The 16,341-nt window shown below is 44.1% G+C and overlaps 1 protein-coding gene across 1 annotated transcript in view; it reads right to left on the bottom strand.

Moving 5' to 3' along the window:
• The window catches only part of LOC126473719 (UDP-glucosyltransferase 2-like), a 294,068-nt gene extending 279,029 nt beyond the window's left edge, over window positions 1-15,039 (bottom strand). Inside the window, exon 1 of the mRNA XM_050100965.1 lies at window positions 14,812-15,039. Coding sequence (XP_049956922.1) covers window positions 14,812-14,994 — 183 coding nt within the window. The 5' untranslated portion in view covers window positions 14,995-15,039. The remainder of the gene's footprint in view (window positions 1-14,811) is intronic.
• Between the last annotated feature and the right edge of the window lie 1,302 nt (window positions 15,040-16,341).

Here is a 16,341-nt window from a genome sequence, read left to right as displayed (position 1 = left end):
TCAGAACAGATATTTCAATGGCACTTAAAACTTCCAAAGCGTGTCATTTTAAGACTGCATTACCGACTCTAAAAAAGTTATATAGTATTAATATTTAAATTTGTCGACAGTGTGTGGACTATTACTATACATTATGTCCTAAACAATCGTTTTCAAACTAAATTCTTTTTGGTGAGTAATACAAGCGCATTTGATTCACTGGAACGTTAGTAAATCCTGAAAACTGTAAATTCTTACTGCACAAGTAACGGTATCATTTTTTGTCAACTAAGACTCAAAAAACTTAAAACGCTTTTCAAATAATATTATGGAGGACTCGCGTCTGCGACCCCCCGCCCCCGCCCCCGGACGCTGATGCTCATGGCTAGAGGAAAAGTTGTTTAGTTTCATGGCCATTGCCAGAAGAAATGTATTTTAGCTTCATAGCTATACAAGACGAGGAGTGTGACGAAAATTCGCTTCTCTGTTTGTGAATGTAATATACCCATAGCGAATCGTGTTATTGCTTCATAGTTACAATTCAGTAGCGGCATTATTTTAACAGCTATGTTAAATATCGCCCACCCTTGAGCGAAATGAGTGACTTTTCAAAGTTCCCTCGCAGTCTCTGTCTCTAGAAGACAATGCCTGTCTGCCCTAGCGGACGAATATGTGGTGAAGATGCGTATGCCACGTAGACAGATCACACATGATCCCACATATGATTTGCAGAGAGCCGAGTAGCGATGAATAGGGGGAGAAGAACCGCAGATGACCTGCGACCAAGGACGCATGCAGAGCTGTGCAGGAACTTTGTGGACATCCATCATTGCTCTTTCAACAGCCTCAAAGAGAGCATATGACGATGCTGCCAAGCATGTGTGGTGGCTGCAGGTATCCTTTATTTTGTTAAGTACAAATGTCAAGTACAAATACCAGTTTTCTTACTCTTTCTTGGCAAAGGATAAATCCTTTATACCTCAGTTAGTTACTTAGTTCTGTGCCCCATGCATGACCATAAACGTTATTATCAGGAATTTTGAACTAAATAAAAGACTGTAGTAACTGTTTCACGTTTCTGTACTTGCCAGTTACAGTTTTGCATAAGTCTACTTATTTCTAATCAAGAGTTGCTGTATGGTGCAGAAAATGTTGTTGAGAATAAACCACTTAAGTCTTCATGTGAAAACACTTCTAAGGTCCTTCATACATTCCATGTCCATAGAAAAAGTTATCAAAGAGTATCATGTGTGCGTATTTCACACCTTGTGCCTAAGTTAGATTCACTAGAACGAAATTAAAATCATTTTTCTTTCTATTGCTGTATTTGTGAACTGGTTCATAACTCTCAAACTGCAATGAATTGTGAACTATTAATTTCTTCAGGAAATATATGTACTGTAAAGCTATGGCCTATATTCTCAGTTGCCTTACGATTAATGTAATTATTTTCCTTTGTGCAATGAGTGCTTAATTATGGGTTATTACACAAAAGGTCACTTGTGGACTTACGCTAAACACACTGGCGGAAAACCATCGCATCACTAAGAAGAAGTTGTGCGACATAAACGAAAGTTGACAGGCAAGTTGTCGCACCTATTTCTTTTCGAATTTCGCGTCTGTCGCGTAAGAGTGGCGCTATTAGGCCCACTACGAGGATGTAAATCATGTATTTTTCAAATTCACGCTGTTAAGGTCATCAGCGTTAGTCACCTTTCAGACTGGACGTGGTGAGTTGATGCTACTCAAGAATGGCTTTAACGCGGCAAAGACGCCATTCTCGACACATCACTGAGTTTGAGCGGGGTCGTATGACAGGGCTACGAGAAGCTGGATGTCCCTTCTGCAGTACTGCGGAAAGACTTGACAGGAATGTAACCACTGCATATAATGTCTCACAGTGATGGTCACGTGAATGTGCGGATGCAAGAAGACCGGGCTCTGAAGGGCCACGCGGCACGAGAGGAGAGACCATCGTGTTCTGGCGCAACGTACTGCATGTCCAGCAGCAATGTGAGCAGCAGCTGCCACCACAGTGGCGCAATGAACTGTTGTAAATCGTTTACTTCAAGGACAGCTCCGAGCCAGACGCCCCATATCGTACAATCCACTGATGCTAATCTACCGCCATTTGGGACTTCGGTGGTGTCAAAGGACAGTCACTGAAGGGCACGGTGGAGGTATGTTGTGTTCTCTGATAAAAGCTGGTTCCGCCTCGGTGGCAGTGATGGCTGTTGTAGGATAGAAAGAGCCCAGTTGAGGGCCTGCTGCCAATCTGTCTGAGTGCTAGACACACTGGACCGACACCTGGCGTTATAATCTGTGGTTGAAATTTCGTTTGAGCACTCACGGTTATCCTACGCACCCTGACTGCAAATCTGTGATGCAGAATCCACTCGATCACATAGCATGACGTCATCCGCGAACAACTTTAACTGTCCCTGTACTGACCTACCATGTGCAACAGCGCAATAGGCTGCTGTCACTGTCTACACACGCGCATCTCTCGCACGCTCTGTCCTTAGTACTTCGCTTTGACGTTACGATTGAATGAGCGAAAGGAGTAGGGGGGGGGGGTGAAACTCATATGGGGACTTCCGGTAACACGATCTTGGTTCGCTGCCAGGCCACTTGGAACGCTGCAAGTTCATCAAGCAAACATCTCGTCTTCTTATTGGGCGATTTAAATCCTTCCATATTTGTTTTGATTTCGTTCAGGACAAATGGAAATGGAAATGAGCGTTTGGCGTCATTGGCCGGGAGGCCCCTTGCGGGGCAGGTCCCGCCGCCGAGGTGCAGGTCTCACTACATTCGGCGCCACATTGGGCGACCTGAGCGCCAGATGGGGATGAAATGATGATGAAGACAACACAACACCTAGTCCCTGAGAGGAGAAAATTCCCCAACCGGAAATCGAACCCGGGCCCTTAGGACGGCAATCCGTCACGCTGACCACTCAGCTATCGGGGCAGACCGTTCAGGACAGAAGTTGATTTCATCGCACTGTGTTACTGACAGAGTACAACTTCATGTGTTTATTGCACTCCATGAATTGCACTGTTTATATTTTACTCGTTTTGTGCATGATCTTGCTCGCTTCTGTAATATGGGGCGGAGACGATAATTCCTTATTTGTTTTCGTTTCATATAAAACTGAAGCTGGTTTCGTCGTACAATTTTCTGTGGCCATTTATTCCTCCTGTGAACCCGTCTCTGAACTGATCGACTTAAATGCGTCCTCCTTCCCATTTAGTATACATTTTAGAATTAGTGTCTGAGTACATAGCTCTTGTACAAGTTACTATTATGCAGCAAAAACATTCTACATCGATGGGCATAATTGCACATGGGATTGTGTGGTATAGTGTGAATAAACTTCCACAGTACTGAACGCTGCGGCATTTAGTAAACTCTAGTTATAAAGAATTCACTAGTAGATCCATTGATGAAATTATGAGAATGTTTATAATTTGCTTTTAAATTTCCATCAGGGTGGGAAGATGATTATAGCATATTGATTTCTGCTGAGATATATTGCTTGTAGTACATGTTAATAACTTTTGAATACATGTGCGTAACTACTGTTACAAGCAAGTGTGTTTGGGCCACTAAGAGAAAATAACACCTCTTAAGCACATGTGCAAACCTAAAACTCATCTGACGTGACAGAAGCTGGTTTCATCGTATTGTGTTCACGATTATTACTTCTTCTTCGTGTTGTACTCTTTGTATTGCTTTGTGAATGTCTTGCTAGCAATCTGCTTAATTTTTGCTTAGACTCATAATATTGTGTGGTGTAAATGAATCCACGATTGCCTGTTTGTTTTCTGCATCACATAAATAGAAGCTGAACTGATCGCATAAGTCTAAACCGCAATATTTGGTTTTAAAAATAAATTATTTTAGATACAAAAGGCAACCACGGCGTCTTTTATAAAATTTTACATGATTGTGAAACCCAGCTGTGAGAAGTTGAGCTTGGTTTTTGATTGAGATTTCTGGAATATATCGATAGATGGACGTAAATGGACAAACAAATGATTACAATGTCAAAAAAATTATTTATTCAAGAGAAAGCACTTCACAAACTGAGCAAATCAATAATGCGTTGGCCCACCTCTGGCCCTTACTCAAGCGGTTATTCGGCTAGGCATTGGTTGACAGAGTTGTTGGATGTCATCCTGAGGGATACCGCGCCAAATTCTGTCGAACTGGTGCATTGTTGTTGTTGTGGTCTTCCGTCTTCTGCCTGGTTTGAGGCAGCTCTTCATGCTACTATGTCCTGTGCAAGCGTCTTCATCTCCGAGCAACTGCTTCAATCTACATCCTTTTGAACCTGCTTCTCTATTCATCTCTTGGTCTGCTTCTACGAGTTTTGCCCTCCATACTCCCCTCCAGTGCTAAAATGGTAATTCTTTGATGCCACAGAATGTATCCTACCAACCTATCCCTTCTTCAAGTCAAGTTGTGCCACAAGTTCCTCTTCTCTCCAATACTATTCAGTACCTCCTCATTAATTACATGATCTACCCAACTAATCTTCAGCATCCTTCTGCAGCACGCCATTTCAAAAGCTACTGCTCTCTTCTAGTCTACGCTATTTATCGTCCATGTTTCACTTCCATACACGACTACACTCCATACAAATACTTACAGAAAAGACTTCCCGACACCTAAATCTATACTCAATGTTAACAAATTTCTCTTCTTCAGGAACGCTTTCCTTGCCATAGCCAGTCTACATTTTATATCCTCTTACTTCGACCATCATCAGTTATTTTGCTGCCCAAATAGCAAAACTCATCTACTGCTTTAAGTGTCTTATTTCCTTATCTCATTCCCTCAGAATCACGTGATTTAATTCAACTACATTCCATTATCCTCGTTTTGCTTTTGTTGATTTTCATCTTGTATCCTACTTCCAAGACACTGTCCATACCATTCAACTGCTCTTACAGGTCCTTTGCTGTCTCTAACAAAATTACGATGTCGTCGGGAAACCTCAAAGTTTTAATTTATTCTGCCGGCCGGTGTGGCCCAGCGGTTCTAGGCGCTTCAGTCTGGAACCGCGCGACCGCCACGGTGGCAGGTTCGAATCCAGCTTCGGGCATGGATGTGTGTGATGTCCTTAGGTTAGTTAGGTTTAAGTTGTTCCAAGTTTAGGGGACTGATGACCTCAGCTATTAAGCCCCATAGTTTTCAGAGCCATTTGAACCATTTTAATTTCTTCTTCATGGACTTTTACTCCTACTCCACATTTTTCTGTTGTTTGCATTACTGTTTGCTCAATATACAGATTGAATAACACGTAGAACACAGAAAATGTTGTGGGGAAGGCTAACCAAACGACACTTAGGATCTGTAACAGATCTACTAAGGAGACCGCCTACACTACCCTTGTCCATCCTCTTTTAGAATACGGCTACGCGGTGCGAAATCCTTATCAGGTAGGATTAGATTAGATTGGATTAGATTTACTTTCATTCCAAATGATCCATAGTGAGGAGGTCATCCGGGATGTAGAACACGTCAGCAAAACAACAATACATGACAAATATTTACAACTAAAACAAATAAGCTAATGTACCATTCCACAGGTCGCAAGTGGAATGATCGTCATTTTTTAATGAACACTATATGAAAGAGTCATTTTACAAATACTAATGCACCGAATTTAAAATAAAAAAAGCTCAAAGAAGGGCAGTTTTGTATTATCGCGAAATAGGGGAGAGAGTGTGACTGGGATGGACATAATTAGTTTTTCGTTGTGGAGAAATCTTCTCACGAAATTCCAGTCACCAACTTTTTCATCCGAATGCGAAAATATTTTTTTGATGCCGACCTACATAGGGAGAAACGATCACCATGATAATACAAGATAAATCAGAGCTCGTACACAAAGATATAGATGTTCGTTCTTCCCGCGCGCTGTACGAGATTGGAATAATAGAGAATTATGAAGATGGTTCGATGAACCCTCTGCCAGGCACTTAAATGTGATTTTCTGAGTGTCCATGTATATGCAGATGAGCATCTGGGACAGGCTACAACCCTATCTCACTCCCTTCTCAACCACTGCTTCCCTTCCATGTCCCTCGACCCTTTATAACTGCCATCTGGTTTCTGTACAAATTGTAAATATCATTTCGCTCTCTATATTTTATTCCTGCCACCTTCAGAATTTGAAAGAGAGTTTGCCAGTCAACATTGTCAAAAGCTTTCTCTAAGTCTACAAATTCTATAAACGTAGGTTTGCCTTTTTTTAATCTATCTTCTAAGATAAGTCGTAGGGTCAATAATCCCTTGCGTGTTCCAGCATTTCAAAGGAATCCAAACCGATCTCCCCCAAGGTCGGCTTCTACCAGTTTTTCCATTCGTCTGTAAGGAAATCGTTTTAGTATTTTGCAACCGTGACTTATTAAACTGATAGTTCGGTAATTTTCACACTTGTCAACGCTTGCATTGTTTGCGATTGGAATTACTATATTCTTCTTGAAGTCTGAGGATTTTTTGCCTGTCCCATACATCTTGCTCACCAGATGGTGGAGTTTTGGTATGGCTGGCACTCCCGAGGCTATCAGTAGTTCTAATGGAATGTTGTCTACTCCTGCCGCCTTGTTTCAACTTTGGTCTTTCAGTGCATTGACAAATTTTTCACTCAGCCTCAATTTCTCCCATCTCATCTTCAGGTACGTCCTCTTCCATATTGTCCTGAAGTACAACGGCCTCGTATAGAGCCTCTGCATACTCCTTCCACCTGTCCGCTTTCCCTTCTTTTCCATATGAACTCTTGATATTCTTACACGTGGTTCTCTTTTCTCCACAGGTCTCTCTAATTTTCCTGTAGGCAGTATCTATCTTACTCCTAGTGATATATGCCTCTACATCCTTACATTTGTTCTCTAGCCATTCTTGCTTAGCCGTTTTGCACTTGCTGTCGATATCATTTTTGAGACGTTTGTATCGTCTTCATTTACTGCATTTTTATATTTTATCCTTTCATCAATTAAATTCAATATCTCTTCTGTTACTCAAGGATTTCTACTAGCCCTCGTCTTTTTATCCACTTGATCCTCTCCTGCCTTCACTATTTCATCTCTCAAAGCTACCCATTCTTCTTCTACTGTATTTCTTTCCCCTGTTCTTGTCAATTATACCCTAATGCTCTCTCTGAAACTCTCTACCCCCTGGTTCTTTCAGTTTATCCAGGTCCCATCTCCTTAAATTCACAATTTTTTGCAGTTTCTTAAGTTTTAATCTACAGTTCATAACCAATAAATTGTGATCAGAGGCCAATTTCTTACAATTTAAAACCTGGTTCCTAAAATTATATACAATTATATAATCTATCTGAAACCGTCCTGTGTCTCCAAGCCTCTTGCACAGATACAACCTCCTTTCATGATTCTTAAACCAAGTGATTAAGTTATGTTCTGGCAAAATTCTACCTGGCAGCTTCCTCTTTCATTCCTAACACCAGTCTATATGCACCTACTACTTTTCCTTCTCTTCCTATTCCTGTTATCGAATTCCAGTCCCCATGACCATCAAATTTTCGTCTCCCTTGTCTGAATAATATCTTTTATCGCTTCATACATTTCTTCAATCTCTTCATCATCTGCAGAGACGTGGTAGACGTGGACTTCGTGTCTGTGTTGGCTACAATAATGCGTTCACTATGCTGTTCGTAGTAGCTTATCAGCGCTACTATTTTTTTTTATTCATCATTAAACTTACTCCTCCATTACCCTGATTTGATTTTGCATTTATAATCCTGTATTCATCTGACCAGAAGTCTTGTTCCTCCTGCCATCGAACTTCACTAATTCCCGGTATATCTAACATTAATCTATCCATTTCCGTTTTTAAATTTTCTAACCTACTTGGCCGATTAAGCGATCTGACATTCCACGCTCCGATCCGTAGAACGCCAGTTTTCTTTCTCCTTTGCCCGGAGATCCGATTGGGGACTATTTTAACTATGGAATATTTCCCAAGAGGAGGCCATCATCATTTAATCACATTAGATCATTAAAATCCCGAGCTGTTTGGAGAGTCCTGCCGATAATGCTCCAAATGTTCTCAATTTGTGGGAGGTCCAGCGACCTTGCGGGCCTAGCTAGAGTTTGGCAACCACGAAGACAAACAGTAGAAACTCTCGCCGTGTGTAGGTGGCCATTCTCTTTCTGAAATGTTAGGCGAGGATGGCTTGCCATGATGGGCAAAAAAACGGGATGTAGAATGTGTCGACGTACCGCCGTGCTAAAGGATGCCGCAGATAAGAACTGAAGGGGTCGTGCTATGAAATAAATGGCACACCACACAATCACTGCTGGCTCTCGTATTCAGAGTTCGCTGCAAGGCCTCTAGAGCGCTGCTGTCGTTCTTTACTTCCCTGTCGTACCATGGGCCTCGCACTTCTTATATTTTGTTGTCCTTCAGGGAGGAACACAAATGTTTGGTGAGCAGCTGAGTGTGTTCGTGATGGTGCTCGTGATAACACCAGTTCTACCAACTGATTAAAATAAAATGGTAGACCATTACCATAAATCAAGAACACTACTGGGCCCATGATGAAACCCCGAGAAACGCCCTTCGTGATTTTCCCCCATGAACATGATGTGGCGTCCCTACACTCATACATCCTAGCGTACTTTTCCGTTAACAGTTTGTTAAAACCGAACTAAATAAAGATTGTTCTGAAACAAAGTAAACAATAAAAACGTTGTTGCTCTTAATAGAATATTACGACTGATACAATCAAATAACTATGAATAGTCACAAAAAATAACAAATGCTTGCATTTTATTTTGTACTCAATAAAATTATAAATAGCTGCCTCATTAGAATAGCCCTTTTAAAATATATACTGTGATTGACTCATCACATTACATATTACACGGCCACCGAGTCTGAGTTTCTTATTGAGATTTTTTTATTCTATATGAATTTTTACTACCGAGGATAGTGGTATTTTCCTTATATTAAATGGTGATATTTTTGTATCAGATTTACTTAGTACCACTTCCTCAATGACTGTTCGCTTACCCCTCTGAACTTCTTGCAAATTTTTAAACTTTTCGTGGTATCTTCCACTTTTTTGTCAGTAATCACATTATTTTTTTCTTTCAGATTTTCTAGAATGTTCATGTGAATGAAATTTGAACGACTCTGGGTCACGTTCTGATATTCCATTAACCACAGAACAGCAAAGTTCAGGCACCGAGCGCCACGGGTTTTGAATCCGCGCCAGACGGCATGGTTCTCGACTACCACTAGAGGTCTCTACAGCCGTCGCGCAATAAGCCGTGGCTGCGCGCGCACTCCTGGCAAGCTACAACTTGAGGGCGCCACGGTGGAGCACGTGGTCTCAGCAGCCAACAGCGACGTACCGTACCCTGTATCTAAGTGCCTGCCTCTCGCTCAGCTAGCAGGCGATCATTGTAGCCAAAACCACCTCTTCCTTCCGTCTCCACAGCTTCTATATCACCATTTATGGCCGTCCTATCACCCTCACCCCCACTCTCAAGTACCTTGGCGTCACCCTTGACCGTCGCCTCTCCTGGACCCCCCCATCTCCGGAAGATCCAAGCCAAGGCACGCTCCTGCCTCCGTCTCCTCAAGCTCCTTTCTGGCTGCACATCGAATCTGGACCCTTCCACCATCCTCCATACCTACAAATCCCTCATCCGCCCTACCCTCTGCTACACAGGCCCTGCATGGATCTCCGCCCCTCCTACCTTCTACAAAGCCCTTCACATCCTAGAACGTCATGCGCTCTGCCATGCCTATTGCATCCATCTCCCCTCTCGGACGCAGATCCTGTATGACCTTATTCCATTCCCGCACCTCCTCCTTTTCCTTGAACAGATATGGATCCTCTCTACACCTCCCATAAACTTGATCCCCTTCACCCACTTGTCTCTCCCATCCTCTCCCACCCCATCCACTGCCACGCCTGTATTCCCACGTCCCACCTGCTCTCCATATCTCTACTCACCATACCCTCACCCAAGGTGACTTCCACTAACTCCCCCTCCCTGATGATGCCCTTAGTCCCTCCATCTACCACTCCTACCAACTTTGATCCTCCCCTTCCACACCCTGTCTTTTTTCCTTAGGGCACCCTCTCTCCCTTCTCTCCCTCTTCCCTTCCTCCCACCCCCTCCTCCCCTTGGGCTCCCCTTACCCTCTACCTTCTTCCCTCCCTCTCCCATCTCTTCTACCACTGGCATCTACACCCTCCCATCTCCCTCCTCCCCCACCTTTTCCCCTTTTTGGCAGGTCCCCGGACTCGTACACGTCAAGTGAACATTCACGCGCCGGAGATGATCGCCGTCGGTTCTTTGTGTGTGCCTTCGTGTTAGTGCTTTAGTGTTTCACCGCTCACGCTCCATCGTCCACGTGTGTTATTTCAGTCATCAGTGTTCGTGTACAAGTGCTGAACGTTTTTTTATTTTACTGCACCTGTGAACGGCTCCGTGTTTTTTACTCATGTGACAACTGTTTTTTGTACATCATTATGTTTTGTTTTTCTATGTCTTCCTTGTTGCTATTTGTACTATCTGTGGCCGAAGAGCAGCGTAATTATGCCGCTGTCGGCCCACCTTTGTATAAGGGGTTAAAATAACAATAAAGAAAAGAAAAAGCTCAGCTAGGCAGTCCGAAATTCGTGGAGTCTATCGACATCGCGGCAACAGACAGAGTGTTTACAGTACTTTGTTTCCGTTACTAGTGGACGTTGTGCATTCGTGTCGCTTGTCACCCCGTTGCTTCTTGCGTGTTGTCGTCGTAAGGTCTCCCTGGGTCGTCCGTCGTTGTTCGTGTCCGTCCTTTCCCGTTCGTTCGTTGTTCGCGGGACGCTCCCGCTTGGTTCCGCCGCGCTTCGTTCTCGGCAACCCCGCTACCGTTCCGGTCGTGGTTACAACAAAAGTGTTCATTTAAATTTTGCGTTTCCGAAAATTCATTATATTTCGTCAGTATTTCAGAGCTATTAAAGGAGTGTTTAAGACATAACTCTACAGCTTGTCTTGCATTTAAGGACAGTTATTGCTTCGTAGTTAAACCTACACTGTTTGTTAAAAAGAGTGAAGCACCGGAATAAATGGTTGGAGGTCAATCTAACTTCATACGTGTGCCGCACTCGGCGGGTATGGAAATTATTAGAGTTGCAATTCTACCTGTAAGGAAAGGGCAGTGGATAGTGTTACTACTGTTTAGTGTTGTTACCAGGTACGATAGGTATGTAAGGGGCGTGGGCAGTGTCAGATATCGAAGAACTTCTGTGAAGGACACGAAGATGCCGCTTACTCGGGTGAGACAGCGTTATCAGCAACAGAGTTTCAAAGCAATCTTACTGTGAGTCTCCATTTGACTGGCTGGTCTTATCGTGCTGTGTCCAGATTCATGTGGCACCTGGACTCGACCGTGGCCCGATGTTGGACTGCATGGAACGGACGGCAGGCATACTCGTCGAAAAGCTTTCGGTCGAGCAATTCTGACCACCAGAAGGGACGATCGCCGTATTGTGCACTAAACACATCGTAAATCCTTCTGCCCTCAAAAATAAATAAATAAATAAATAAATAAACTTCCTGCAACATTTTGTGCCATCGCACATAGTTGGACGGAGACAAGCAGGAGCCAGACTAGGGAGCAGCCGTCCGACGCGTAGTCTGCCGTTAACATCGCAACACAGACGGCTGCTTTTGGAGGAGTGCATTGATAGGGAAGCGAGGACTGGTTATGAATGGCGTCGCACTGCGTTCAGCGATGAATCGCGGTTCGTCACTACCCAGGCTGAGCATCGTCAGTAAGTGCGACGGCGAGTCGGTGATAAGTCCCATTCCTCCAATGTTTTGGAGAGGCCCAGCAGTGTTGCCGGCCGCTGTGGCAGAGCGATTCTAGGCGCTTCAATCAGGAACCGCGCTGCTACTACGGTCGCAGGTTCGAATCCTGCCTCGGGCATGGATGTGTGCGATGTCCTTAGCTTAGTTCGTTTTAAGTATAGGGGACTGATGACCTCAGATGTTAACTCCCATATTGCTTAGAGCCATTTGAACTATTTTCAGCGCAACAGTGTTAATCCTGACGTCGTAGTGTGCGCAGCCGTCAGGAATAACTTCTGGTCATGGCTGGTAGTGACTGAAATAACTCTGACGGCACAATGGTACGTCATGGACATCCTGCGGCCTCGTGTGTGAGATTCTTTAAAAGTGCAATTCTTGTCCACACATGACGCGTGTCTCTACGAGCTGGCTGCGCGATATGAGATACTCTGTTGGCCAGCAAGATGCTGAGTTCCCCCCCTCCTCCCACCCCCCCGATGGATTAGGACATCGACGAGCAGTTACAACAGCTGTGGGCCGGCTTGTCGCAGGAGAGGATACAACGTCTTCCCGACACCCTGCGCAACCGAATCAATGCACACATCCAGGCCATACTGATAAGTGGACGCATACCGACAGGTTCCTTGTAAATCTGACTCGACTTAATCTCTGAACTACCTCGAGACGACTGGGTGTTTGTGTTGTACTCATTTCATCATCATTCGCAAAAGAACTCCCTTGTTTCAATGTGTCCTAGAATCTGTACAAAGTGACTTTCAGTATTCTAGTTTGTGGTGTCTGATTCATCGACTCTCCAAGTTTGGCTCCCCTGCAGTAGGCAGGTCTGTTTGACCTTGAGACGGCACCAGTGCTGCTTTTATCCTCCGTTCCCTCAGTTCAGTTCAGGTGAGCGTGCAGTGCAGCGCAGAGCAACTCTTTTCTGATGAGGCTACACTTAATGTCAGTGGAACAGTTAATTGCCATAACTGCAAAACTTGGGGGGGGGGGGGGCAGAGCATCCACATGAAGTAGTTCAGCATCAATGTGACTCTCCCAAAGTTAATGTCTGGTGCAGTTTGAGGGAAGATCGTGTGACTGGTCCTTTCATTTTTGTAGAAAAAACAATAAAGAGGGACGTTTACTGTGACATTTTGACACAGTATGTCTTTCCCCAGATGGAGGATATTGAGGCGGAAAAGGGGCTTGTGTTTTTCCAATAGGATGACGCCCCACCTCATTATAGTAACCATGTGTGTCCTGTTCTTGACACTCGCTTTCCAGGAAAGTGGATAGGCACGGCTGGCCCAATATCTTGGCCACCACGAAACTCAGAATTAACCCCACTGGACTTTTTCTTTTGTGGCCACATAAAAAAGAATTGTGTACAGTGAAAAGATCAGAGACATCAATCATTTACGGGAAAGAATCTCATGGCAGTTGGGACAGTTACACTTGAAATGTTGGTGAATACGTGGCGAGAAGTGGAATATCGTCTCGACGTGGAGGGCAACAAATAGATCCCATCCTGACGTTTGCTAAAATTAAACAAAACTGGAAGGAATTCTCTTTCATGATATGTACTCATTGATTTAATTTATCATTAATTTCCCCATTATATTTATACTTAAAAAAACTAGGGATTTCTTTTTTAAACACCCTGTATAACATGTCGTACACTATAATCACGCTTCCTAAAAATCATGAATTGTGTGTTATGTATCCCATTAACGTGGTAGTTAGGCTGGTTATTGTGTAGACAGGTCCACTGATTTTGAAATTTCTTCTGGCAGCATTTGCAGGCGGTCGATGCAGGTACAAACCTCCCGCGTTTTTTTGTGGGGCGCCGGGTGCAGCCACCTGCCGGTGATCAGCGATGCTCACTGCCCATTGCTCAGGCTTACGCGGCCTCCGACAGCAGCTTTTTGCTCTGCAGGTAGCTGTTTGGTAAATGTGTCACAGCAGGCATCTTAACAATGGCACTACGTGGTCGCGTTGACAGCGTCTACTGAAAGGGTACGCTTGCGAAGATATTTGGCTGCTCCAATTGCAGTGGGGGAAGACATATTCAGCATCAGTTATTGTTCAACAGCAGGCAGAGAGAAGTCAAAGCACAGTTGCCTCACTGCAGATCTGCCTCAGTGTCCTGAGTTAAATAAATACCTGCTCGCGAAGGGTGTAATGGAGGCATGGTCTTACACGACTTAATCTCTGAACTACCTCGAGATGACTGGGTGTTTGTGTTGTACTCATTTCATCATCATTCGTGAATGTGGCGCGTTTGGACTGAACGAAGGTTGGGACTTTGTACGGGCGCTGATAACCGCGCAGTTGAGCGCCCCAATTCAGTTTAATGCAAGCACCTTGCAGTTGACAAAAGCAGCCGTTATGTTTCGATAACAGACTGTGAAACGACCTGATTTTCATAACGTAAAGTTGATTCCAGAGCCTCAGTTCGAGCCTCAGTTTGGTACAAGGAGGAGATGGAAAGTGAATCGGCGTCCAATCGGTATCGTTAGATATAGTAAAGAATTACAGAAAAAAGGGAGAGCTGCAAGCTATACCTGTGAGCCCACAATATTAGCGTCCAGGAAGCAGCGATAGGTCGACAACTTCCCGTGGACCCCTGACCATAAACTCTTTTTGGGTTATTCAGTGGCAGTAAGGGATATCAGAACATTGCGGATTAAGGACAACTGCTCATGGAATGAATGTTCTCTTCTTAGTGTATGTTGTCACAGACAAAAGAATTCCGCATGCACTTCCAACTCTCGACGTCTATTTAGAGATTTATTTTTTCCACCTGCTCTTCCGACTCTCGACATCTGCAGAAGTTTTTATCTATGTTCTATTATTTAAATGGTTTCACAATCGGTCTCCTGATGTTTAAGAAATTTTTTCTGCCTCCACTAGAAAGTGAAGAAACCTACATTGCATGTTGAAGAACCCGAAAGCCACGCCAAAGATTTTGACTCTAAAAATTATTTTCTGTCGAAGTTGCACTTACTCCTATCGGGTCCGTTGTCATGACTGTGACCTGATGGCCTCTCTTGGCGAGCTCGAGAGCTATCAGTCTGAAAGGCAGCTGGTGGCTGATGGAGGCCGTCGGGACGATGCCCAGGATCCTGGCTGAGTGGGCCACTCGAGCCGCCAGCATCACTACTAGGATCAGCGGCACGGAGGCATTCATTGTGAAAATGGCGGAGTCTCACCCGCAGGCAGGGCCAACGATCACGTAAAAGCGCCTTACCCGTCTGCGAAAGAGAAACATTAAGAGATCATCCTTAGCGTTTAAGTCTTTCTAGACAGCCCAGGGCATAATGGAACATTTGTTACGGTAACAAATCCTAGCTTTACTTAATATGTACCCCAGTTTGTTTATGAAGAAGCAATTCTTGGTTCTACACACGAAATTTTGCTGAAGAAATCTTCAGAAGATGGCAGAAAACAAGAACTCAGAAGAGAAACCTACAAGGGAAGAAAGAACCCTGAGTACAAATCTGTGGCCTTCTGAAGAGATGACATAAAAAAACGTTATCAAATTACAATGAAATCCAGACCATTAGCTGCTTACAGGCATTGATAAATATCAACGGCGACATTTGAAAATGTGTGCGCAGACCGGGACTCGAACCCGGGATCACCTGATTATATGGCAGACAATGTATCCGACTGAGCCACCGAGGACACAGAGGACAGTGCGACTGCAGGGACTGATCTCTGGCAAACTCCCCGTGAGATCCACATTTCCAACTTACTGTCCACACATTACATTTGTTGTGCCCCTGCCCACTATACTCATTACTCGCGGCAGTCAGTCTACCGATTTCGGTAAGAGTTTGAGCAATGCGAGTGCTTCCGCACTGAAAAAGATCATTGTCCGGTAAGCCTTATCTATATGAACATGGTATCTGTTCTTTCGGACATGTCTTCATATAAATAAGACTTACCGGCCAATGATCTTCTTCAGTGTGGATGCTCTCACATTGCTCAAACTCTTATGGGAATCAGTAGACTGGCTGCGGTGAGTAATGAGTGTAGTGGGCAAGGGCACTATAAATGTAGTGTGGGGACAGTAAACTGGAAACGTGGAATTCACGGGGAGCGTGCCAGAGATCAGTCCCTGCAGTCGCTCAATGCTTTGTGTCCTCGGTGGCTCAGTCATCCGGCACGGTAGCTCAGCTTGTCGGTCAAATACTTAGTTGCCCTCCGTAATAAAAAAAAACTGCGTGAATAGATCAACGATGAACCTGAGCAAGCTTCATGGTACATCCGCCCCAAACAAATACAGCGGCCAATGACGAACAAAATGAGATCAGAAAAAAAGTCGCATAGAACATGTAAGCAGGTGATCCTGGGTTCGAAGCCTGGTCGGGGCACACATTTTCAACTGTCACTGTTGATATTTATCAACGCTTATAAGCAGCTAATGGTCTGGATTTCATTGTAATTCCGTTCTTCGAGAGCTGCAAGATCACCAATGGTATCTATTCTTTCGGACATATCCGAAAGAACACATACCATCTTCATATATTCA

The sequence above is a fragment of the Schistocerca serialis genome, chromosome 4 (genome assembly GCF_023864345.2).
Source record: "Schistocerca serialis cubense isolate TAMUIC-IGC-003099 chromosome 4, iqSchSeri2.2, whole genome shotgun sequence".
NCBI lineage: Eukaryota > Metazoa > Arthropoda > Insecta > Orthoptera > Acrididae > Schistocerca > Schistocerca serialis.
The sequence above is the reverse complement of the archived record's forward strand: the minus strand, read 5'-3'. Positions and strand labels throughout refer to the sequence as shown.